Here is a 26,894-nt window from a genome sequence, read left to right as displayed (position 1 = left end):
TGTAACATAGTGTGCCCCCATCTTGTAGTATAGCGTGTCCCCATCTTGTAGTATAGTGTGTCCCCATCTTGTAGTATAGTGTGCCCCCATCTTGTAGTATAGCGTGTCCCCATCTTGTAGTATAGTGTGTCCCCATCTTGTAGTATAGTGTGTCCCCATCTTGCAGTATAGTGAGTTCCCATCTTGTAGTATAGTGTCCCCCCAATCGTGTATTGTGTGTCCACATTGTGTAGTATAGTGTGTCCCCATCTTGTAGTATAGTGTGTCCCCATTTTGTAACATAGTGTGCCCCCATCTTGTAGTATAGTGTGTCCTCGTCTTGTAGTATAGCGTGTCCTCATCTTGTAACATAGTGTGCCCCCATCTTGTAGTATAGTGTGTCCTCATCTTGTAGTATAGCGTGTCCTCATCTTGTAACATAGTGTGTCCCCACGCTATGCTACACCATGTGCATGTACATGCATTTCCACCAGACGGACTGGGAGTCCTGTAAGTTCTGTGAGGCAGACCATCCATATAGGAAATCAATATTGTGAGCTTTGATTAAATAACATTACTTTATGACTCATCTCTTGTAACCCAATTGGCTTGTCCAGATGTATGTATGTAACCCATACCATTCCTAATACTTGGTAATTCTTCTAAAAACATAATGCTAAAAACATAATGTCTTGTGAAAATGAGGGAGCCTAAGTACTGCAGTAAATTTCTCTCATGGGAATGATATAATAATTTGGATGCCAGTAATGCTGTCTCTATGACGATGGTATAGGCTCATCCCTGCAGATACTAGGAAGCCTGCTGGTAGCCATGGTGATATGAACTCATTATGAAGGTCTCTACGACTGTCTGGGGCTCCATAATACAGCTCCACTTACAGTAGCCTGTACCTAGATCAAACTAACTAAATCAAGTAACCAGTAACACAAACTAGAATCAAATCTAGTTTAAACCTGGGGCTCTTATGCATTACAAGAGAAATTCCCCTGTCCTTTTGCAAAACCCTAATTCCAAGGCATAGCACTACGTAAGAAAAGTGCACATAGTGAAACTTTCTCAGCCTCAATCCCTCCCGTCCTTTAATGTCGGCTGTGCTGCAGAAGCAGCCTCTGGTGAGACTACACAGTGTTAGTACTGTTAGTTAGCAGTCTGTTCGAGTCCTGAGGGCGACAGAGGGGAAGGGGAACAGGCAGCAGGGGTACACACAACTTACTCTGATGACATCAGGGAAGACATGGCCCCTACTTCCTTTGCTTTCTGGAGAGCATGTTTCTGATTGAAAGCAGCCTCTTCGTCCTCTTCATCCTAAATATAAGATTGCATTGAACATTTTAGAAAATCACTGATGTTGTTGAGAGCAACTATCATCTTCAATTGTGAGAAGACTAGTTAGTACATTCTTGAAAGGAGGTTTTACCTTGGTTAGTTCCTGGGCATTGGCCAGATTGTCCACAGCGATGGCCAAGAAAACATTCAACAGCGTGTCTGGTCACAGTCATGTCAAGGACCTAAAACGATCAAATAATCTACAGAATCCACACATCTTACATACGCAGTAGGGAAAGTGGTTTTCTGGCTGAGAAAGGATACAGTTACCAAAGAGTGTGAGTACAATGAAGTATATGGAGGACCACATTCCTGACTTCACTCCTCCCTGGGAGCGGATCCCATTGTACATCACCTCATTCCAGTCTTCTCCTGTCAGAATCTAGATAAGGCGTAACACACACCCCAACATTCAGACAGGATACACATGTAGATCTGCAGGTTCCTGACAATGTAAAATGTCCACATGCAAAGCTTTGATTCCGGTCAATCATACGGATCGCTTCCTAAATCAAAAACACAAAAATCAAAACAATTGAGATGGGCCAGACCTGAAATACAGTCATGATGGCTGCAGGAAAAGTATCAAAGTTTGTAGGAGTGTAGTCTTCAAAGATGAACCTGCATTGAAAGAGGAAGACCGAGAGGACATTGAGTTGAGCCAAGATTTTAAATGATTATTTCTTCCCAGGCAGAGAAACCAATTGTTGAATTTTCCTTTTCTGGGTAATAGAAGGGGAAGTTTTTCCAAGGTCTGTTTAGTTTTCTGTATTCCAGTGGCCAGGCAATGTCTGTCTCTATGCACTGCATTCATTGAAGTGACAGTTTCCCCAGAAACGGTCCTTTACCCGTGGGAACATAGTGGCACAACAACTAAGACTAGATGTGTGACAGAATCTGCTAGGGCAAGACTGAGTCCTGTCAGGTTGTTTCTAAATGTGCAACAGGGGATGAAAATGTACACTGTAATATTACATTTATCACAAGAAGCATGACGGCATGATGACACAAACCAAACAATCAATTATACTACATTGACTTTGATTACATTCACTGCTAGTATCCATCATACAGTGGGGCAAAATAGTATTTAGTCAGCCACCAATTGTGCAAGTTCTCCCACTTAAAAGATGAGAGAGGCCTGTAATTTTCATCATAGGTACACTTCAACTATGACAGACAAAATGAGAAGAAAAAAAATCCAGAAAATCACATTGTAGGATTTTTAATGAATTTATTTGCAAATTATGGTGGAAAATAAGTATTTGGTCAATAACTTGCACAATTGGTGGCTGACTAAATACTTTTTTGCCCCACTGTAGTTTGTGATTAGACAAGACCTGATAGACATGGAATGGTAGTTTGTCCTTGCCTCTACGGTACAGTAACTCAAATCAAATTTTATTCGTCACATACACATATTTAGCAGATGTTATTGCGGGTGTAGCGAAATGGTTGTACCTGCCACCAAAGAGCTGCATGCCCAGCAGAGCAAAGACCAGGATGAAGAGGAAGAGGAGGAAAATGAGGCTGATGATTGATTTCATAGAATTCATCAGGGATACCACCAGGTTCCTCAGCGACGCCCAGTACCTGTCAATTGCAACCAACCAGAGGCGGGATTAGTTCCAATTTAATTCATCCAAAATAAGAGACAATCAATTCATTAAAAATGTATCAATTTTGTTATTGTGAGAGTTAATCTATTTGCCACCAGCCTTGCAATGGACATATCTGCATATCTTAACCCTATCAACGTCACACCTATTGTAATGCTCGTCAAAATGGGTAGACCAAGGCGCAGCGTGATTTGGGTTCATCATAATTTATTCAAATGTGAACCAGCAACAAAACAATAAAGAGACACACACAAACAAACAAACGTACAGCCTTGAAGGGCTCAAAAGCAACCGTACAAAAACAAGATCCCACAAACAACAGGTGGGAAAAGGCTGCCTAAATATGATTGGGAACCATACCAGGCCAATATAGAAATACAAAAACTAGACTATACATAGAAATAATAAACTAGAACACCCCCCAGTCAGGTCCTGACCTACTCCACCATAGAAAATAAAGTCTTTCTATGGTCAGGACGTGACAATTATGTAACACCCAGCAACCTAAATCTAGGACATTGATACCTAGGTGCCAGTGCTTGCTAGCAGGTAGACGTTTATTGTCATGAATCTTGCCCTGGAGGCAGAACTGAGCGATTTCTGCTTGATGGGCCAGTTGCAATGTTGAAATTGGCTTTTATCGTAAAGAATAATTAAAACAAAAATTACCCTTGATTTAATGTTAGGGTTAGGCATCCGGTCATGTGCGAGCAAGTTACCTTATTGCAGAGCTGCCTCCAAGGCAAGAATCAAGACAATAAATGCCAACCTGCTGCTTGCTGCATGCTGCAGGAATAATGTTATAAAGTAATAGACAGGAGTAGTGAGGAGTCCTTGGACTAACTTGGTGATCTTGAATATCCTCAGCAGACGGAGCGCACGCAGCACACTGATGCCAAAGGACATGCCAGGCCTGAAGAATCCCCACATCACCTCAAAGATGCTTCCCACTATCACCTGTTAACAGACCCAGTAACAATATCACTGACAGCTGAAACACACCAACAGCAGCCTTCAACATACAGTAAACAGAGAGACAAAGACAAAGGATGTCTGTTTGCGCATGATTGCAGAGGTGACAGTTTTATATAGTTTGTATACAGTGTCAGAAGTTACTTTTTTCATAGCATGTTAGGATAATTTACGCTGCAGATCAGGAGAATTAGGTTAAGGTTAGGAAAAGGGTTAGGGTTAGTTCAAATAAAATAAATATCCAGATGGGAATCAAACAAGCAACTTTTGACGTCACTTTGAGATAAGCTGAATCCCGTCTAGCCATGACCAGAGGTGACAGAAACAGAGACATTAACTGCACTTCATTAACTAAATTATGCCCATCAGTGTTCATTTAATTAAGAAGTCTTTAAGTCACTGTCCAATGTTTTAAGTAAATAATTTCCTCTCACTCCCTCATAATGGGTGCAATGTTACAATATATCTCCCTGTCTTTCCCTCTGGCATGTTCTCTCCATGTTGGTTAGGGATGAAGGAGAAAAATAAAAACTCACCCCGCAGTCGAAGCGATTGAAGGCAGAGTGGAAGTAGAGTCTGGGTCCCAGGCTGTACATCTTTAAACACATTTCAGTCAGAAACAGACCCAGAAAGAGGAACTCTGCATAGTCTGAAATACGAACAACAACAAAGAACCCTCATGAACACAGTAAGAAACAAACATCTCAAAGATTAACGTCACCAGACATGATTTATTTTGGATGGAGATGATGGTACGTACCCGTGTGTGTGTGTGTGTGTGTGCGTGTGCGTGTGCGTGTGCGTGTGTGTGTGTGTGTGTGTGTGTGTGTGTGTGTGTGTGTGTGTGTGTGTGTGTGACTTACAGAGGAACACAGACAGCCAGTGGGGTTGGTTGTGATGGACGATGGCAACACAGAGTGTGTTGAGGGCCACCAGGCCCAGTACGGTCCAGTAGAAGATGTGTGTCTTCACCATGCGGCGGAGAGAGATCCGCAGCAGACGCTCCTTACGCTTCAAATAAGCGGTGGGTCCTCTCTTAGCACTCCTGATGCTGGCTCTGGTCATCGGGATGCCTAGAGGGGAGAGTCCAGTCAGGATCATAACTAAAATCGCCCTAGTAGTAGAATGACAAATGCACATTTTCTTCTAGATCTTTTCTCTTTGAAACTTTTCACCTGCACAACAGAAACACTTTGTCCAGGCCTTCTCATCTATTTAGCTTAGCCACTGACTGTAACACGTAATGACGCCTGGAAATGATGAGCTGCCATTTCCAGTTTATTCCCAATACGCCAATGGCAATCTCCTCCTCTGTAATGAGTCTAATATGGAGGGGGTGCCTGCTGGCAGATCGTTCAACCATTCAGGATGTCAGTTACGAACCATTGTTCTTTTCAGTGGCTATGTACATACAGTACCAGTCAAAAGTTTGGACACACCTACAGTACTCATTCAAGTGTTGTTCTGTATTTTTACTATGTTCAACATTGTAGAATAATAGTGAGTACATCAAAACATGATAGTTTGTTGGTGATGTGGACACCAAGGAACTTGAAGCTCTCAACCTGCTCCACTGCAGCCCCATCAATGAGAATGGGGGCGTGCTCGTTCCTCCTTTCCCTGTTGCCAACAATCCTCTCCTTTGCCTTGATCATGTTGAGGGAGAGATTGTTGTTCTGGCACCACATGGCCAGGTGTCTGACCTCCTCCGTATAGGCTGTCTCATCGTTGTCGGTGTTCAGGCCTACCACTGTTGTGTCATCGGCAACTTGATGATGGTGTTGGAGCCGTGCCTGGCCGTGCAGTCATGAGTGAACAGAGACTACAGGAGGGGACTGAGCACGCACCCATGAGGGGCCCCCGTGTTGAGGATCAGCGGGGCGGATGCGTTGTTACCTACCCTTACCACCTAGGGGCGGCCCGTCAGGAAGTCCAGGATCAAGTTGCAGAGGGAAACATTTAGTCCCAGGGTTCTTAGCTTAGTGATGCGCTTTAAGGGCACTATGGTGTTGAACGCTGAGCTGTGGTCAATGAACAACATTGTCCAGGTGGGAAAGGGCAGTGTTGAGTGCAATAGAGATAGCATCATCTGTGGAACTGTTGGGGCGGTATGCAAATTGGAGTGGGTCTAGGGTTTCTGGGATAATGGTGTTGATGTGAGTCATGACCAGCCTTTCAAAGCCCTTCATGGCTACAGACGTGAGTGCTACGGGTCGGTAGTCATTTAGGCAGGTTGCCTTAATATTCTTGGGCACAGGGACTATGGTGGTCTGCTTGAAACATGTTGGTATTACAGACTCAGTCAGGGACAGGTTGAAAATGTCAGTGAAGACACTTGCCAGTTGGTCAGTGCATGCTCGGAGTACACGTCCTGGTAATCCGTCTGGCTCTGCGGTCTTGTGAATGTTGACCTGTTTAAAGGTCTTACTCACATCAGCTACAGAGAGCGTGATCGCACAGTTGTCCGGAACAGCTGATGCTCTCATGCATGTTTCAGTGTTTACTTGCCTCGAAGCGAGCATAGAAGTAATTTAGCTCGTCAGGTAGGCTCGTGTCACTGGGCAGCTCGCGGCTGTGCTTCCCTTTGTAGTCTTAATAGTTTGCAAGCCCTGCCACATCGGACGAGCGTCGGAGCCAGTATAGCATGATTCAATCTTAGTCCTATATTGAACTTTTACCTGTTTGACGGTTCGTCGGAGGGCATAGCGGGATTTCTAATAAGCTTCCGGGTTAGAGTCCCACTCCTTGAAAGCGGCAGCTCTATCCTTTAGCTCAGTGCGGATGTTGCTTGTAATCCATGGCTTCTGGTTGGTTCATCATAGCGCATGATGGTTTTTGCGACTGCACTTGAAGAAACTTTCAAAGTTCTTGACATGTACCAGATTGACTGACCTTCATGTCTTGAAGTAATGATGGACTGTCATTTCTGTTTGCCTATTTTAGCTGTTTTTGCCATAATATGGACTTGGTCTTTTACCAAAGAGAACGATCTTCTGTATACCACCCCTTCCTTGTTACAACACAACTGATTGGCTCAAACGCATTAAGAAGGAATGAAATTCCACAAAACAACTTTTAACAAGGGACACCTGTTAATTGAAATACATTACAGGTGACTACCTCATGAAGCTGGTTGAGAGAATGCCAAGAGTGTGCAAAGCTGTCATCAAGGCAAAGGGTGGCTACTTTGAAGATTCTCAAATATAAAGTATATTTTGATTTGTTTAACACTTTTTTGGTTACTACATGATTCCATATGTGTTATTTCATAGGTTTGATGTCTTCACTATAATTCTACAATGTAGAAAATAGTGCAAATAAAGAAAAACCCTTGAATGACTAGGTGTGTCATAACTTTTGCCTGTCACTGTTTACACTCACTCACTCACTCACTCACTCACTCACTCACTCACTCACTCACCCACAGAAGAGATGTCACCATACTGCTGGTCCAGTCCTCTCCTCTCCTCTCTCCTCTTGATTGTGGCCCTCTTCAGCACTGCAGCCAAAGGTTTCACATTGTCAGCCCACAGAAAGCACACCCAAAACACAACATTTATGACACTCCAGCACAGAGAACGTGTCAGGACACACACAAGTAGATATATAAGATCATGAGGGTATTACTAACGAGGTGAGAAGAAAATGGAGAAAATAATAAACACATTTCCATGCCACTGTGTTTGGTGCTTTGGGTATTGTAAAACAAGAGCAAAACAGATGCCTTTAGTGAACATGGGTAAGAGCATACATCAACATGATGTTAATAAGATATGCAGAACGATGAACCCGACTAAACTACAACTAATTGTGGTTGTTGTTGGTTCTATTCTCTCGGCTATAGCCCACACTCACAGTAAGTTTATATGGAGATCACTGGTGCAATGTCTAATTTTAGCCATATCATACTAAAGAGTGGTTTTGAAGCACACATATAATTCTATATGTCCCTAACGGGGAAAATACAATGAATTATCAGGGTGAGATGAGCTGTTCCTCCATCCTCTCCTACACCCCCACCACCTTTTGGTATTGATCTAATTGATTTATTCACCATATTTACCTTGACTTTCCCCCTTTTAATAAGCCACTGTGTTTGTATGAGGCACACACTGGCTGCATCCGGTCATTGCTTTTCAGTTGCTAAGGCAGCATCGGCACACTCCATAAACTAGAGTAGACTAATGCATCTTCTGCATTTACAGCTACTTTTTGTTTTCTGGTGCCGAGTTTTATTTTTGGAGGTCAGAATGTCTCGTGGTTCATTAGGAAGTGGGTTTGTGGAACAATAGCTAGGACTATTTTAGCGTTCATGTCAGATTCAGTTGTTGCAAAGGAACAAAAGATGGCAAGGAATTGTAGAATAGAAGTTGTTCCTCACCATGGTTACCGCTTGTATTCCATTCAGACAGCCTCGTGGGAGCTGTCAATCAACATTTAATAAAAACGATTTGTTTGTTGGGGGGGATCATGCTTCACTTGATATGGTCATAGCTTTGTGTACTGTAAGTGTCTGGTAGGTTTAAAAGTCCATATTGGTAGTGATGTACCAGAGGTGATTGCTTTTGGGGGTACAGCATGCACAGTCCTCAATAGTCCTAAGTAAAGTTGTTTTTGAAGTGCACCACACCAGAAGCAACAACAACGGCATTTTAGGAATAGCTGTTCTTATGAAGATTTGTATCTAAATATGTCTTTGGTATACATACAGTATATATCATGATTATACACAAGCCCAGAGACATATACATACAGGATAACACACACGTTTAGAGTCTTGGGAGACAAAACTTCTTAAAATAGTTACACTCTTATGAGAAAGTAAATTACTGTCCCAGTCAACCAAACAGATAGTACTGTACGTTCCAACACTCAATGACACACAATTGATACATTTAATACTTCAGGAGAGTCTGACAACACCTATTCTTTCTCCCTAGCACTTACCTACGTAATACAATGTTATTTATGCATCACACACAGTATGATATTAATAAATGAACAATTCTTACAAAATGAAATGTTTTCTACGAATGATGTATTTCAATGTAGGCCTATGTTATAGTTGTGTTTACAACATGTGGTTGACAGTCTTAGAGGACAAGAAGATGATAATGAATCCATTCAGATATTCATGGCTTTAAAACAGAATCCCATAAATCCTGTACAGACAGATTAACTGTAAACTATGTAGTGATGTAAAGACAATATAACCAATCGGGCCATCTTTCTAGTCTTACCATCAAGAGCAGACGGTCCTGAATTCTTATTATCCTCTGCAAGCATCACCTCCTCTGCAAAGCAGACCCAACAAAGAAGTCTGATTCATACAGTAGAAACTTAAATATCAAGGAGATTGTGTTTCAGAGGTATCCTTTCAAAAGCAGGACGTGAATTAGATCTATAGTGTGGTACAGAGAGTGGTTTCAGTACCTGCTTTGTCAATCCAGGCCCGGTAGCCATTGAGTTCCCTCTCAATCTGCTGTTGCCTCCGCAGCTTCATGAACGCCCTGCGGTTCTCAACCCGCTCCCTCTCTTTGGCAAACTCTCTGCAGGCCAAAATCAACAGGAGATAATGACTATTCTTAGACATGTTGTTCAGCGCTGACCTGACCTCCCTCATCATTCAGACACCAGGGGAGAGAAGGGGAGGTACTCAACCCTTGTCTCCTTTACATGCAGTTAATTAGAGTAGATTGTGAGTCAACCTTTTATATAAAACTAATTACCTTGTGCAGACGGTGACAGTGTGTATTAAAGCTGTCAGCCACCCCAGCACAATGTGATGCTGTAACGCCGACTCACCCTGAGAGCACTCCCAATACCAGGTTCAACACGAAGAAGGAGCCAATGATTATCAGAGGGATGAAGTACATGCAGTTCCAAGTGGGGCCTAAAGCATCATTGGTCTGTGGAGATACAAAACAAAGAGCTGACAATGAAGTGCACTGTATTCTTATACTGTATTTACAAAGTATTCACACCCCTTGACTTTTTCCACATTTTGTTGTGTTACAGCCTGAATTTAAAATGGATTCAATTTATAGTTTTTTTCACTGGCCTTCACGCAATACCTCAATTTCAAAGTGGAATTATGTTTTTTTCTTTTTTACAAATCAATAAAAAATTCTAATATGAAATGTCTTGAGTCAATAAGTATTCAACCCCTTTGTTATGGCAAGCCTAAATAAGTTAAGGAGTAAACATTTGCTTATCAAGTCACATAATAAATTGTATGGATTAACTCTGTATCAATAATAGTGTTTAAAAATCATTTTTAAATGACTACCTCATCTCTGTACTCCACACAAACAATTACAGTGCATTTGGAAAGTATTCAGACCCCTTGGCTTTTTCTACATTTTGTTACGTTACTCGTTACATTTTGAATGCTTAGCAGGATAGGAAAATTGTCTAATTTACACGCTTATCAAAAGAAAATCCCTGGTCATCCCAACTGCCTCTGATCTGGCAGACTCACTAAACACAAATGCTTTGTTTGTGAAATTTGTCTGAGAATTGAACTATGCCCCTGGCTATCCGTAAATGTAAAAAACAAGAAAATCGTTTTATCTGGTTTTCTTCATAAAATAAATTGTAAATTATTTATACATTTACTTTTGATACTTAAGTACATTTAAAACCAAATACTTTTAGATTTTTACTCAAGTAGTATTTTACTGGGTGACTTTCCCTTTTACATGAGTCATTTTCTTTTAAGGTATCTTTACTTTACTCAAGTATGAAAATTGGATACTTTTTCCACCACTGGCTACAGCCCGAATAAATTCTTCATCAATCTACACACAATACCCTATAATTACAAAGCAAAAACAGGTATTTATACATTTTTGCAAATGTTAAAAAAAATAAACATCTGAAATATCACATTTACATAAGTATTCAGACCCTTTACTAAGTACTTGGTTGAAGCACATTTGGCAGCGATTACAGCCTCACATCTTCTTGGATATGAAGTTACAAGCTTGGCGCACCTGTATTTGGGGCGTTTCTCCCATTCTTCTCTGCAGATCCTCTCAAGCTCTGCCAGGTTGGATGGGGAGCGTTGCTGTACAGCTATTTTCAGGTGTCTCCAAGGATGTTTGATCGGGTTCAAGTCCAGGCTTTGGCTGGGCAACTCAAGGACTGTACTTTGCTCCATTCATCTTTCCCCTTGACCCTGACTTGTCTCCTAGTCCCTGCCGCTAAAAAACATCCCCACAGCATGTTGCTGCCACAACCATGCTTCACCGTAGGGATGGTGCCAGGTTTTCTCCAGATGTGACGCTTGAAATTCAGGCCAAAGAGTTCAATCTTGGTTTCATCAGACCAGAAAATCTTGTTTCTCATGGTCTGAAAGCTCTTAGGTGCCTTTTGGAAAACTCTAAGCGGGCTGTCATGTGCCTTTTACTGAGGAGTGGCTTCTGTCTGGCCACTCTACCACAAAGGCCTGATTGGTGGAGAGCTGCGGAGATGGGTGTCTTTCTGAAAGGTTCTCCCATCTCCACATAGGAACTCTGGAGCTTTGTCAGAGTGACCATTGGGTTCTTGGTCACCTCCCTGACCAAGGCTCTTCTCTCCCAATTGCTCCGTTTGGGCAGGCGGCCAGCTCTCGGGAAGAGTCTTTGTGGTTCCAAACTTCTTCCATTTAAGAATGATGGAGGCCACTGTGTTCTTGGGGACCTTCAATGCTGCAGACATTTTTGGTACCTTTCCCCACAATCCTGTCTCGGAGTTCTACGAACAATTCCTTCGACCTCATGGCTTGTTTTTTGCTCTGACATGCACTGTCATCTGTGGGACCTTATATAGACAGGGGTGTGCCTTTCCAAATCAGGTCCAATCAATTGAATTTACCACAGGTGGACTCCAATTAAGTTATAGAAACAGCTCAAGGATGATCAATGGAAACAGGATGCAGCTGAGCTCAATTTCGAGTCATTGCAAAGGGTCTGAATACTTACTTAAATAAGGTATGTCTGTTTGTTTTTTTAACACATTAGCAAACATTTCCAAAAACCTGTTTTCACTTTGTCGTTATGGGGTACTGTGTGGAGATTGATGAGGAAATAAATATATGTAATCAATTTGAGAAAAAGGCTGTAACGTAACAAAATGTAGAAAAGGTCAAGGGGTCTGAATACTTTCCGAATGCACTGTATCTGTAAGGTCCCACAGTCGAGCAGTGAATGACAAACATAGATTGTACCACAAAGACCAGGGAGGTATTCCAATGCCTCACAAAGAAGGGCACCTATTGGTAGATGGGTAAAAAAAGACATTGCATATCCCTTTGAGCATGGCATTAATTACACTTTGGATAGTGCATCATACACACCCAGTCACTACAAAGACAGGCATCCTTGTTAACTCAGTTGCTGGACAGGAAGGAAACCACTCAGGGATTTCACCAGGCCAATAGTGACTTCAAAACAGTTACAGAGTTTAATAGCTGTGATAGGAGACAAATGAGGATGATCAACAACATTGTAGTTACTTCACAATAATAACCTAATTGACAGAGTGAAAGAACGAAGCTTGTACAGAATCCAAATAATGCCAAAAATCCATTCTGTTTGTGATAAGGCACTAAAGTAAAACTGCAAGAAATGTGGCAAAGAAATGTACTTTATGTCCTGAATACAAAGCGTTATGTTTGGGGCAAATCCAACACATCACTGAGTACCACACTTCATATTTTCAAGCATGGTGCTGGCTGCATCATGCTATAGGTATGCTTGTCATCGGGCAAGGACTAGGGAGTTTTTTCTGATGAAAATAAATGGAATATGGCTAAGCACAGGCCAAATTCTAGAGGAAAACCTGATTCAGTCTGCTTTCCAACACAAGGCCAAATGTAATGGCCTTGAATTGGACAAATATTTTTTTGTCGAACAGCCCTCAACCCCGTTGTTCGCTGGAGAAAGAGACAGAGATTTTGCGGAAGGAGATCTGGGTGCCTTGTGAGGATCAGGCGACAAGTGGCCTTTGCCATCCATATTGTTAGCCAACATACAATCCCTGGAAAAGAAATGGAATGAACTAAAAGCACATATATTCTACCAACGGGACATTAAAAACTGTAACCTTATGTTTCACCGAGTCGTGGCTGAACGACGACATTAATAACATACAGCTGGCGGGTTCTAGACTCTATCGACAGGATAGAACAGCAGCATCTGGTAAGACATGGGGTGGCGGTGTATGTATATTTGCAAACAACAACTGGTGCACGATATCTAAGGAAGTCTCAAGGTTTTTCTCACCTGAGGTAGAGTACTTCATGATAAGCTGTAGACCACACTATCCACCTAGAGAGTTTTCATCTGTATTTCTGTAGCTGTCTACATGCCTCTGTTAGCAATTTATGTTATTCTTAATTACACAAACTCAGAAGCAAATAAGGGGGAGAAAAATAGGTTAATTTGAAAAGGACAAATCAAGATATGCTGAGAGGTACAGTTGAAGTCAGAAGTTTACATACACTTAGGTTGGAGTCATTAAAACTAGTTTTTCAACCACTCCACAAATTTCTTGTTAACAAACCATAGTTTTGGCAAGTCGGTTAGGACACTTAGGCATGACACACGTAATTTCTCCAAGAATTGTTCACAGACAGATTATTTAACTTATAACTTACTGTATCACAATTCCAGTGGGTCAGAAGTTTACATACACTAAGTTGACTGTGCCTTCAAACAGCTTGGAAAATTCCAGAAAATGATGTCATGGCATTAGAAGCTTCTGGCTAATTGACATTATTTGAGTCAATTGGAGATGTACCTGTGGATGTATTTCAAGGTCTACATTCATACTCAGTGCCTCTTTGCTTGACATCATGAGAAAATCAAAAGAAATCAGCCAAGACCTCAGAAAAATATTGTAGACCTCCACAAGTCTGGTTCATCCTTGGGAGCAATTTCCAAACGCATTAAGATACCACGTTCATCTGTACAAACAATAGTACGCAAGTATAAACACCATGGGACCACATAGCCATCATACCGCTCAGGAAGGAGACGCGTCTCCCAAGAGATGAGCGTTCTTTGGTGAAAAAAGTGCAACTCAATCCCAGAATAATAGCAAAGGACCTTGTGAAGATGTTGGAGGAAACAGGTACAAAAGTATCTATATCCACAGTAAAACGAGTCCTATATCGACATAACCTGAAAGGAAGAAGACACTGATCCAAAACCACCATAAAAAGCCAGACAATCGTTTGCAGCTGCACATGGTGACAAAGATCTTACTTTTTGGAGAAATGTCCTCTGGTCTGATGAAACAAAAAATAACTGCAAGCCAAAGATCACCATCCCAATCATGAAGCATGGGGGTGCCAGCATCATGTTGTGGGGGTGCTTTGCTGCAGGAGGGACTGGTACACTTCACAAAACAGATGGCATCATGAGGTAGGAAAATTATGTGGATATATTGAAGCAACATCTCAAGACATCAGTCAGGAAGTTAAAGCTTGGTCGCAAATGGGTCTTCCAAATGGACAATGACCCCAAGCATACCTCCAAAGTTGTGGAAAATGGCTTAAAATGGACAACAAACTCAAGGTATTGGAGTGGCCATCACAAGGATGGCAAGGATGCCTACAAACCTGACTCAATTACACTAGCTCTGTCAGGAGGAATGGGCCAGAATTCCCTTGTGGAGGGCTACCCGAAACGGTTGACCCAAGTTAAACAATTTAATGGCAATGCTACCAAATACTAATTGTGTGTATGTAAACTTCTGACCCACTGGGAATGTGATGAAAGAAATAAAAGCTGAAATAGATCATTCTCTGCTATTATTCTGACATTTTATACTCTTAAAATAAAGTGGTGATCCTAACTGACCTAAGACATGGCATTTTTACAATGATTAAATGTTAGGAATTGTGAAAAACTGAGTTTAAATGTATTTGGCAAAGATGTATGTAAACTTCCAACTTCAACTGTAGATGTTCAGTCTCCCCTGTCCTCAGCTTTTCTCAACCGAACAAAGGAACAGGATGCCATTTATAACCCCCCACCCTAGCCTGGGGTTGATCAATCAGAAGTCCTTGCAGTCCAACTGGCCAATGGCCAAATAACAAGTATCCTGCTCCCGACTCAATGTACAGAACATAGCACAAGTAGCCCTGAGTTCAGGAGTGACATTCCACAGATTCTAAACAGATGTCGAACTGAAACCCAACTCCTATTTACATTTCCGTATTGACCATTAGTACTATATTTAGATATTACTACTCTCGTCCTCTCATCCTCTCAAACTCTCAAACTCTGTGTTGTGTATTTATCCTCAAAATATTCTTATACCACCACAGACCGATGCTTGCACCAAGACAACACTCAATGAGCTGTATACCACCATAAGCAAACAGGAAAATGCTTAAATCAGTTTTACCTCATTTCTATCAGCATGATAAATGTGTAGCCTGAGGGAAAAAAACTCCAGACCACCTTTACTCAACACATAGAGATGCGTACAAAGCTCTCCCTCGCCCTCCATTTGGCAAATCTGACCATAATTCTATCCTCCTGATTCCTGCTTACACACAAAAAATTAAAGCAGAAAGCACCAGTGGTCAGATGAAGCAGGTGCTAAACTACAGGACTGTTTTGCTAGCCCAGACTGGAATATGTTCCAGGATTCTTCCGATGGCACCACATCAGTCACTGGCTTCATCAATAAGTGCATCGATGATGTCGTCCCCACAGTGACTGTACGTACATAGCCCAACCAGAAGCCATAGATTACAGGCAACATCCGCACTGAGCTAAAGGGTAGAGCTGCCGCTTTCAAGGAGCAGGACTCTATAACCCAGAAGCTTATAAGAAATCCCGCTATGCCCTCCGACGAACCATCAAAGCGTCAATATAGGACTGAGATCGAATCGTACTACACCGGCTCCAACGCTCGTCTGATGTGGCAGGGCTTGCAAACCATTACAGACTACAAAGGGAAGCACAGCCGAGAGCTGCCCAGTGACACGAGCCTACCAGACAAGCTAAATAACTTCACTGCTTGCTTCGAGGCAAGTAACACCGAAACATGCATGAGAGCATCAGCTGTTCTCCACAGCCAATGCTCTCCGCAGCCAATGTGAGTAAGACCTTGAAAAAGTTCAACATTCACAAGACTGCAGGGCCAGACAGATTACCAGGACGTGTACTCTGAGCATGCGCTGACCAACTTGCAAGTGTCTTCACTGACATTTTCAACCTCCCCTGTCTGAGTCTGTAATACCAACATGTTTCAAGCAGAACACCATAGTTCTTGTGCCCAAGGAACTAAGGTAACCTGCCTAAATGACTACCAACCCGTAGCACTCACGTCTGTAGCCATGAAGGGCTTTGAAAGGCTGGTCATGGCTCACATCAGCACCATTATCCCAGAAACCCTAGACCCATTCCAATTTGCATACCGCCCCCAACATATCCACAGGATATAATCTCTATTGCACTCCACACTGCCCTTTGACACCTGGACAAAAGGAACATCTATATGGGAAATCTATTCATTGACAACAGCTCAGTGTTCAACACCATAGTGCCCTCAAAGCTCATCACTAAGCTAAGGACCCTAGGACTAAACACTTCCCTCTCCAACTGGATCCTGGACTTCCTGATGGGTCGCCCCCTGGTGGTAAGGGTAGGTAACAACATATCCACCACGCTAATCCTCAACATGGGGACCCTCAGGGGTGCGTGCTCAGTCCCCTCCTGTACTCCTGATCACCGACAACGATGGGACAGCCTGTAGGGAGGAGGTCAGAGACTTGGCCGTGTTGTGCCAGAACAACAACCTCTCCCTCAACATGATCGAGACAAAGAAGATGATTGTTGACTACAGGAAAAGGAGGACCGAGCACGCCCCCATTCTCATCGACGGGGCTGTAGTGGAGCAGGTCGAGAGTTTCAAGTTCCTTGGTGTCCACTACACCAACAAACTAACATGGTCCAAGCACACCAAGACAGTTATGGGGTGGGAACGACAAAACCTATTCCCTCTCAAGAGACTGAAAAGATTTGGCATGGGCCCTCAGATCCTCAAAAGGTTCTACAGCTGCACCATTGAGAGCTGGTTGCATCACTGCCTGGTATGGCCTGCTCGGCCTCCGACTGCAAGACACTAAAGAGGGTAGTGCATACAGTACACCACTGGGACAAAGCTTCCTACCATCCAGGACCTCTATACCAGGCGGTGTCAGAGGAAGGCCCTAAAAATTGTCAAAAACTCCAGCCACCGTCGTCATAGACTGTTCTCTCTGTTACCACATGGAAAGCGGTACCGGAGTACCAAGTGTAGGCCCAAGAGGCTTCTAAACAGATTCTACCCCCAAGTCACAAAACTCCTGAACATCTAATCAAATGGCTACCCAGAATATTTGCATTGCCCCCCCCCCTCCCACGCTGCTGCTACTCTCAGTTATGATCTATGCATAGTCACTTTAACTCTACCTGCATGTACATATCACCTCAATTACCTCGACTAACCGGTGCCCCCGCACATTGACTCTGTACCGGTACCCCTGTATATAGACTCGCTATTGTTATTTTAATGCTGCTCATTAATTACTTAATTTTTGTTATTTTTTTGTAGGTATTTTGTTAAAACTGCCTTGTTGGTTAAGGGCTTGTAAGTAAGCATTTCACTGTAATGTAATACCTGTTGTATTCAGCACATGTGACAATTAAAATTGTATTTGATTTGAAAAATACACTGGAGTGGTTTATCAAGACAAAATTGAATGTTCCAGAGTGACCTAGTTACAGTTTTGACTTAAATCAGCTTTGCAATATATGGCAAGACTTGAAAATGTCTGTCTAGCAATGATCAACAACTAACTTGACAGAGCTTGAAGAATAAATAAATGAATAATGTGCAAAGCTCTTAGAGACTTACCCATAAATACTTTCCCAGTAATCACTGCCAAAGGTTATTCTAACATGTATTGACTCAGGGGGTTGAATACTTATCTAATCAAGATATATTAGTGTTTAATTTTTCATAAATGTTTTAAAATAGTTTTTTCTTCCATTTTGACATTACAGTATTTTGTGTAGATCGTTTACAAAAAAATGAGAATTAAATCAATTTGAAACCCACTTTGTAACACAACAAAATGTGGAAAAAGTCCAGGGGTGTGAATACTTTCTGAAGGCTCTGTCCCAACCCAATAAATGGAGCCCCCATGTTGTTCAACACCTGAGATCCATGAGTGTAAATCAAGTTTTGACATCATCAACATGATTTATGCAAAGGTACAAGTTACAGTCCTTTCTCAAGACAGAATTTAACCCTATATGGACATGCATGTCTTTGGCTCGGTTCCTTCCTACAGTCAGAGATGATTTATCCACTAATAAGAATGGGACGCCATGGGAGAGGAACCCGTGGCAGGTGTTGAGGCAGTGCAGAGCTTACCTATGGAGATGTGAACAGTGTGGGCTACAGTACAGAGACCCTCCACACACCCTGAGTGCCAGAGGACAGAGGTGTTGCTGCAGGTGTCAACATTCCTCATCTCCAACAGCTCTCAATTATTGGTGCTACACATGTATGTGGTGAAAAACTAGAAACCTGCCCTTGTATTCATTATCATCTAAAGGTGGTGTTAACAAGATCCCAAGCAATTGCTTACAAGTCAACATGGTTATTGACTAGCTCTTGACTCAAGCCAGTGTAAAACGTACTGGCTTTTGTTCCATTGACCTGCGGACCACCTTGTTTATGTGCTGCTACACCTTGGGGAGCTCAGGGCTTTGTCAGATAGTTAGGATGTACCACAGTCATGAGCTAGGCAGAGGCTAGCTGACTGACTACAGGAATGAAACAGAGTTCAAACACACATCCCCAGTCTCACAGTTACACACATCTCTCTATTACTTACTGAGGCCAGGGAGCCTATTCTGTTCTCTACCTCCATGTGACATGTTCCCTTGTCCACGATTCGTCAAAAACCGTAATGGAATTTGAATCTGAACTTCGGGAACATAATACAGGACTATAGTGTAGATACTGGGAAAATCTGAAACTGAAAACCAAGTTCATCTGTGTTAAATAAGAGACAGAGAGAAATAGTATTGATTAGCTCTGGGCCAACATGAGAGGGGAAAGTGGATCAGGTACGGCAGTAAGTGGATTCTGTATCAGATGAAAACAATAGAAAAGAGAAGCATGTGTACTCAACCTTTGTTTTAGCAGAATGCTATGAAGTGGGTGGCATGGTTTGTTTGTGAGTGACTTACTGAATGAGTAAGAGTCTGTGTGCACGTGTATGTTTTACTGAGTGTGTGTGTCTGTGTACAGTACGTGCATACGGTGTGTTCCTGTAGAAAGGAATATGAAACAGCAAACAGTATTAGAGAAAGTCTGCGGGCCTTTTTAACCAGAGCAGACTCACATTATCTCCTTCCACTGTCTTTCTTCACTCCATAATACATTCCATTCACCATAATGTATGTCAACATAATACAATCAAGGCAGCACTAAATCTGCTTCCATCAACTTAAATAAAGAACCATGAAAGCAGTGAGCAGAAAGTATGGCCTGGCATCTATGCTCTGTGGGTAGGCCAACCATAAACTGTGCTACACTGGTAGCCAAGCAGTGAAAAGTACATCTTTAATTCAAATCAATCAAATGTATTTTCCACTACCTTACTGAAGATGTGTCAAGGTAATATTCCTGTGAATCTCAATCCCAGGGTCTCTATGATTGTAACTGCATGATTCCCTGGTGAGATCAGTGGTTTCCAGAGGTTGTCTAGCTATATGGTTATTGACTATGTTTTGTTCATTCCATGTGTAACTCTGTGTTGTTGTATGTGTCAAACGGCTATGCTTTATCTTGGCCAGGTCGCAGTTGCAAATGAGAACTTGTTCTCAACTAGCCTACCTGGTTAAATAAAGGTGAAATACATTTATTTTTAATTTTTAAAATAGCCTATGGCAAGCATGCTCTCCTGTGTAGTAAACACCCAGGCACTTTCATTATCAAATTAGCATTTTGATCAAATGATGTCCTTGTGTCCGCAACGGAGTCCTTCCGCCAACACAAGGCCAGGGGACTTCAACAGTCGTGGATTGGCAGCTAATTGATTCTGGCTCTGAAAAGAAAATCACGAGGAACAAGCTGACAAAATGCTCTTGCTATCCTGTTTAAAATGTTACAGTTTTAGTTTATGCTATCAACATAGTTGTGTTTTTTTTTATTTCTAAATGAAGGTATTCACCATACGTTGACACCTGCTGATGTCCAGTTACTAATAGCCCTAGGCATGAATGGATTGGAAGTTTTATTACATTCTTTTGCATCACCATCATTAACCAGCATCAGAGGTTTCAATAGACTGCCTTTCACATTCACAGTGACAACTACTCTACTATAATATTACCATGAGGTGGGGAAAGAGCCGAGGGAGGTAGAGGGAGGTAGAGGGAGGTAGAGGGTAACATGATTGAGTTTGTTTGAGTTGGGCAGGTACATGATCAGATCAGGGAATTACTACACTGTCTGTCTGAGCTCCTCCTGAAATAGACAATGCCTTCTGCAACATAACACCAGCCAGGTACAGTATTGGTAGCTTGGTACTGGGATGTGCTGAGGAAAATGCTTGGTGACATCATCTCACTCAAACAGAATGTGATGTATGTATGGAGAACAGGAGGAGTAAACTCTCAACCTGGTCCTTGATACGCTAATACAACTGCTCCTCCCAGTCCAGCCACTGGTCCCTTTACATGTTGTATTTAATGAATCGAGGTACAGTATAATATTGAGGCAGTGTTATGCTTCGTATACTATAATATGAACTGGCAGCAGCAGGTGGGGAGAGTAACAGTATATATGATATACAGTATATAGGATAGTATTCTTACTATCCTATATCGATCAGATCAGGGAGAGTCCCAAGAGAATGTGTAATGAATTGGAAATCAAAAGTTGTGAAGCAACCATCAGACATGCAAGAATCATCCCAATACTCTGTAGTGTCAACAACAGCATCTCAGTCATTTCATGTTGCTTGCATAATCTGAGAGAGAAAAGCAGAATGGAATCAAAGTCTCATACTAGCTTCCACAAAACGAATCGGAAACCATCCGCTGCATGGAGCAGTAATTCCAGATGATTCAGTCAAAAGAATTTGCACTCAGTATAATGTACACTGAGTGTACAAAACATTAGGAACACCTTGCTACTATTGAGTTGCACCCCGTTTTGCCCTCAGAACAGCCTCAATTTGTCAGGGCATGGACGCTACAAGGTGATGAAATCGTTCCACAGGGATGCTGGCCCATGTTTAATCCAATACTTCCCACAGTTGTGTCAAGTTGGCTGGGTGTCCTTTGGTTGGTGGGCCCTTCTTGATACACATGGGAATCGGGTGAGCATGAAAAACCCAACAGCGCTGCAGTTCTTGACACAAACCAGTGTGCCTGGCACCTACTACCATACCCCATTCAAAGGCACTTAAATCTTTTGTCTTGCCCATTCAACCTCTGAATGGTACACATACACAATCCATGTCTCAATTGTATCGAGGCTTACAAATAATTATTTAACCTGTCACCTCCGCTTCATGTATATTGATTGAAGAGGATTTAACAAATTACATCAATAAGGGATCATAGCTTTTAACTGGTTTCACTGGGTCAGTCTAGGTCATGGAAACAGCAGGTGTTCCTCATGTTTTTTACACTCAGGGTACTGTATGTCCCAACACACTTAAAATGACTTTCTTAATGGTATCATCATTTCACTATTGTCCTGACGATAATTCACTGATTATTGTTCTCAGTCTGAATGCATCCAATCTGGCATAAAGAGTGCAACTGATAACTCGAAGAATAGTATCAGCTTAAAATGTCTGCCAACAACATCCCAGCTCTGCCAAATCATGCCCATGTGTTTAGGATGTAATTGAGTGTGATTAAATAAGGAGGGTCAGTGGGAAGAGGGTAGTAGTGAGGCAGTGGAGGCAGGTGACTGGGAGATTAAGAGTATAATTGACCTGATCTCACTTTGCAGCCCATTCACTGCACTTAATTACCCTACTCTCTTGGCACAGACACACTCCACTCTATATGCTGCGTGTGTATCATTGTGTAATGCTTCATTCATTTGATTCCTCAAGTACAGTGTGTAATCAATTGAGTTCATAAACACAGAACAGGGAAGCAGCTGTAAAAGGATGTTTGAGTGCGTCCCACAACAAATATCAGACAGTTTTAGTAATGACTGGTAAAAATAGGTGTCTAGGGTAAGGAGAGGTACAACAATGTCTGTGTCCCCAATGACGCAAAGGGTTTATTCAATTCAGCCAAGCAAAGGCAAAATCAAACCAATGTATCAAAGAATGACATAACCAGGTCAAATAATAGGCCTATTTTCCCCATTCAGAGGACAGGACATGGTTATAGAGAAACAGATGTGACTCACGTTGTAGAGCACGGTGGTCCAGCCCTCCATGGTGATGCACTGGAAGACGGTGAGCACAGCAAACAGGATGTTGTCAAACTGGGTGATGCCGTCGTTGGGGCCGATCCAGGTGTCATGGCAGGTGTACTTGTCAGGGCACTTCCTTACCCCACACGGGAACTCTGACTCAGACTTGTCCACCGTCTCATTCTCTGACAGGGGGACAAGAGAGAATGAACTTCCTCGACTGGTTCATAATGACCATATTGAGTCAGAGTCCATTAAATGCTCCGCAGGCTCGGCTGGAGATTTAACAAAAGGATGCAAACCAGAAATCCATCTCACTAATCGTGTTTTTCCAATGAGAGATGGGATGACTTTATAGAAATGTCTCACTTGTGAGAAATGACTCGCATCTACCGGAGATACATGAATAAGTACCACAATATGATGATTATAGTGTATGTAATGCATGACTCAATCAATGAAGTGAGCAGCAGTAGCAACTCTCTGTGTAAAAGTCCTTTCCTGAAAGATGACGTTATTATTATGCTATTTGACTTGTGCAATGTGTCATTATAATAAATTGTCTCTCTAAAGATAATAGTCAGGTAACTAAGGCCCCCTTGTACAGTGAGGTCCCCACATAACCTTTATCTGAAACATTACACTACAGCTGCACTATTAGAGCTAGAAACACAAGCATTTCACTGCACCAGCGATAATATCTGCAAATCTTTTTACGCAACCAATTTTTACGCAACCTTTGATTTGATTCCAGAACACTCTCCCCTGGCTAGAGTCATGTGACCTGGTCAGCCAATCACAGGCTGTACCTGGTGGGGATCTCAAACCCCCAACATAGTACGTGCTTTAGTTGGACACAGAGGTGCAGAGAGACAGATCACAAGATCTCACCACCTTAACTACACTCATACTGGATATTTCCTGACCAATGACCCAAGCCCAGCTCAGTTAATCCCTAACATTGTGTCACTGAGTCATCATAATGCTTTAGCAAATGTACATTATACTAGGGGCATTGGTAGACACAATTGCAAGTAACCTAATCTATGTCGTTCTGAATGCTTCTGCTGATCCTACATCTATTGTATGCAGCAATCATGTGTCTACTGTATACACCAGATTTGTGAAATGAATAACTTGCTAGTAACAGATGATATTCATATTCTGACTATCTTTGAAACTCACTTAGACAAGACATTTGATGATACAGCTGTAGCAATACAAGGTTATAACATTTACAGAAAATAAATGCCAGTAGTGGAGGTGTTGCTGTTCATATTCAGAACCACATTCCTGTAAATCCTGTACATTCCTGTAAAGATTAGCGAGGATATTGTGTTAAATACTGTTGATGTAATATGGTACAGGTTTATCTGTCTCACCTAAATCCCATTATTGTGGGAGGCGGCTATAGACCACCAAGTATTAACAATCAGTATCTGGATAATATGTGTGAAATACTTGATAATGTATGTGATATCAACAGAGAGGTATATTTTCTGGGTGATTTAAATATCGACTGGCTTTCATCAAGCTGCCCACTCAAGAAAAAGCTTCAAACTCTAACCAGTGCCTGCAACCTGGTTCAGGCTACCAGTCAACCAACCATGGTAGTTACAAACAGCACAGAAATGAAATCATCAACACGTATTGACCACATCTTTACTAATGCTGCAGAAATGTGCCTGTAAGCAGTGTCCAGATCCATCGGATGTAGTGATCACAATATAGTAGCCATATCTAGGGCCTAATATAGTGTATAAGAGATAATAGAATATGTTTTGTAGCGATTCCTATGTTGTTGATGTAAAGAATATTTGTTGGTCCGTGGTGTGTAATGAGGAGCAACCAGACGCTACATTAACACATTTATGAAATTGCTTATCCCAGTTACTAATAAGTATGCACACATTAAGAAAATGCCTATAAAAACGGTTACATCCCTGTGTATTGATGAGGAATTGAAACATTGTATGATTGAGAGGGATGAGGTAAAAGGAATGGCAAATAAGTCTGGCTGCACAATCGATTGGAAAACGCACTACAAATTGAGAAATCATGTGAATAAACTGAATAAAAAGAAGAAGAAACTACACTATGAAACAAAGATAAATGACATCAAGTAAAATGACACATAGTAAAAAGCTTTTGAGCGCCTTCAATGAAATTTAGGGAAAAAAGGCCAAATCAGCTCCCTCATTCATTTAATCAGACGGCTCATTCATTACAAAACCGACTGATATTCAAAGTACTTTAAAGACTTTTTCATTGGCACGATTAGAAAACTTAGGCATGACAAGCCAGCAACAAATGCTGACACTACATATCCAAGTATATCTGACCAAATTATGAAAGACAAGAATTGTAATTTTGAATTCCGTAAAGTGAGTGTGGAAGAGGTGAAAAAAGTATTGTTGTCCATTAGCAATTACAAGCGGGGTCTGGATGGAATATTACTGAGGATAATAGCGGAAAATATTGCCACACCTATTTTTTTAAATTATATTTATTTATTTATTTAACCTTTATTTAACTTGTCAAGTCAGTTAAGAACCAATTCTTATTTACAATGACGGCCTACCAAAAGGCAAAATGCCTCCTGCGGGGACGGAGGTTGGGGTTAAAAATGTAAAATAAAATATAGGACAAAACACAAAAAGAGACCTAAGACAACAACATAGCATGGCAGCAACACATGACAACACAGCATGGTAGCAACACAACATGAAAACAACATGGTAGCAACACAAAACATTGTACAAACATTATTGGGCACAGACAACAGCACATAGGGCAAGAAGGTAGACAACAATACATCACGTAAAGCAGCCACAACTGTCAGTAAGAGTGTCCATGATTGAGTATTTGAATAAAAAGATGGTGCTAAAATTGTCCAGTTTGAGTGTTTGTTGCAGCTCGTTCCAGTCGCTAGCTACAGCGAACTGAAAAGACGAGCGATCCAGGGATGTGGGTGTTTTGGGGACCATTAAAAGAATGTGACTGGCAGAACGGGTGTTGTATGTGGAGGATGAGGGCAGCAGTAGATATCTCAGATAGGGGGGAGAGAGGCCTAAGAGGGTTTTATAAATAAGCATCAACCAGTGGGTCTTGCAACAGGTATACAGAGATGACCCGTTTACAGAGGAATATAGTGCAGTGATGCATCCAATAAGGAGCATTGGTGGCAAATCTGATGGCCGAATGGTAAAGAACATCTAGCCACTTGAGAGCACCCTTACCTGCCGATCTATAAATTACATCTCCGTAATCTAGCAAGGGTCGGATGGCAATCTGAATCAGGGTTAGTTTGGCAGCTGGAGTCAAAGAGGAGTGATTACGATAGAGGAAACCAAGTCTAGATTTAACCTTAGCCTGCAGCTTTGATATGTGCTCAGCAGAGGATTTGCCATATCTTCAATTTAAGCCTACTAGAAAGTGTGTGCCTGTGTGACTGTCAGGATTCACCTAGGGGTCATGATTTGGGTCTGTACAAATGTTTGATGTATTAGAATAATTGATTATGCTTATGTTATATTAATAGAATGGGAGGGGTTATAAGACCCCAACCCTCCTTACATTTATATGGTCCAAACCTACAGATTAACAATATATATATATATTCATTATATAGTTTTAGAATTGTTCCACAGTTGTTTGCTCTTTCTCTCTCTTAAAATGTGTGACTGAGACAGAACTCTGCAGGGGAGTGTGGGAGATAAGAGACTACTCAGACATTTCACAATAAATCCACTTTGGGGAGGGGACATTTATTGCCTAGCTTTTAGATAAACACTGAAACGTTATGTTGTATAGCTATGGATGCAGGGTTATGGTCTCAGGAGTAAAAATGTCATGACGTAGTCAGTGACATCACTAAGGCGGGGCTTTGGTTTAATAAAACAACTTGAGACCTTATGTTTGATGCAGAACTTACTCAGCAACATTCATGCTATGTTCCTGTTTGTCAACTTCTGTCTGCAATTGCATTAATAAAGGTTTTTGAATGATTTAATTAAAGATATTGTCATAATGCTAATTTCACCAATGAGCCAATGATGATTGACAAGGAGGAAAGGAACAAACCTAAAACTACCCAAGAATAGTAAAGCCCCCTTTACTGGCTCAAATAGCCGACCAATCAGCCTGTTACCAACCCTTAGAAAAGTTTTGGAAAAAATAGTGTTTAACCAGATACAATGCTATTTTACAGCTATTTTTCAGCACGCTTATAGGGAAGGACATTCAACAAGCACAGCACTTACACAAATGACTGATGATTGGCTGGGAGAAATTGTCTGGCCCAGGAGTGTGAAGGTGAACTGAAAGGCAGTGGAGCAACTTGCTGTCTCTGCCCCTCTCTCCACCAGGATTCTCTGCCTCTAACCCTATTATAGGGGCTGAGTCACTGGCTTACTGGTGCTCTTCCATGCCGTCCCTAGGAGGGGTGCTTCACTTGAGTGGGTTGAGTCACTAACATGATCTTCCTGTCTGGGTTGGCATCCCCCCTTGGGTTGTGCCGTGGAGGAGATTTTT

The 26,894-nt window shown here is 41.8% G+C and overlaps 1 protein-coding gene across 1 annotated transcript in view; it reads right to left on the bottom strand.

Annotated features, from left to right (window-relative positions):
* The window catches only part of LOC118359124 (voltage-dependent R-type calcium channel subunit alpha-1E-like), a 118,308-nt gene that overhangs the window by 41,803 nt on the left and 49,611 nt on the right, over positions 1–26,894 (bottom strand). The window contains exons 6-18 of the mRNA XM_035737386.2: positions 22,356–22,546; positions 9,723–9,826; positions 9,351–9,466; positions 9,158–9,211; positions 7,339–7,416; positions 4,781–4,990; positions 4,454–4,566; positions 3,790–3,902; positions 2,788–2,919; positions 1,878–1,947; positions 1,591–1,708; positions 1,418–1,485; positions 1,214–1,305 (exon numbers count right to left, since the gene is read on the bottom strand). Of these exons, the coding sequence (XP_035593279.2) occupies positions 1,214–1,305; positions 1,418–1,485; positions 1,591–1,708; positions 1,878–1,947; positions 2,788–2,919; positions 3,790–3,902; positions 4,454–4,566; positions 4,781–4,990; positions 7,339–7,416; positions 9,158–9,211; positions 9,351–9,466; positions 9,723–9,826; positions 22,356–22,546 (1,459 nt within the window). The remainder of the gene's footprint in view (positions 1–1,213; positions 1,306–1,417; positions 1,486–1,590; positions 1,709–1,877; positions 1,948–2,787; positions 2,920–3,789; positions 3,903–4,453; positions 4,567–4,780; positions 4,991–7,338; positions 7,417–9,157; positions 9,212–9,350; positions 9,467–9,722; positions 9,827–22,355; positions 22,547–26,894) is intronic.

Source organism: Oncorhynchus keta, chromosome 26, assembly GCF_023373465.1.
Source record: "Oncorhynchus keta strain PuntledgeMale-10-30-2019 chromosome 26, Oket_V2, whole genome shotgun sequence".
Lineage (NCBI taxonomy): Eukaryota > Metazoa > Chordata > Actinopteri > Salmoniformes > Salmonidae > Oncorhynchus > Oncorhynchus keta.
Note: the sequence above shows the minus strand (reverse complement) of the source record. Positions and strands in the feature narration are given on the sequence as shown.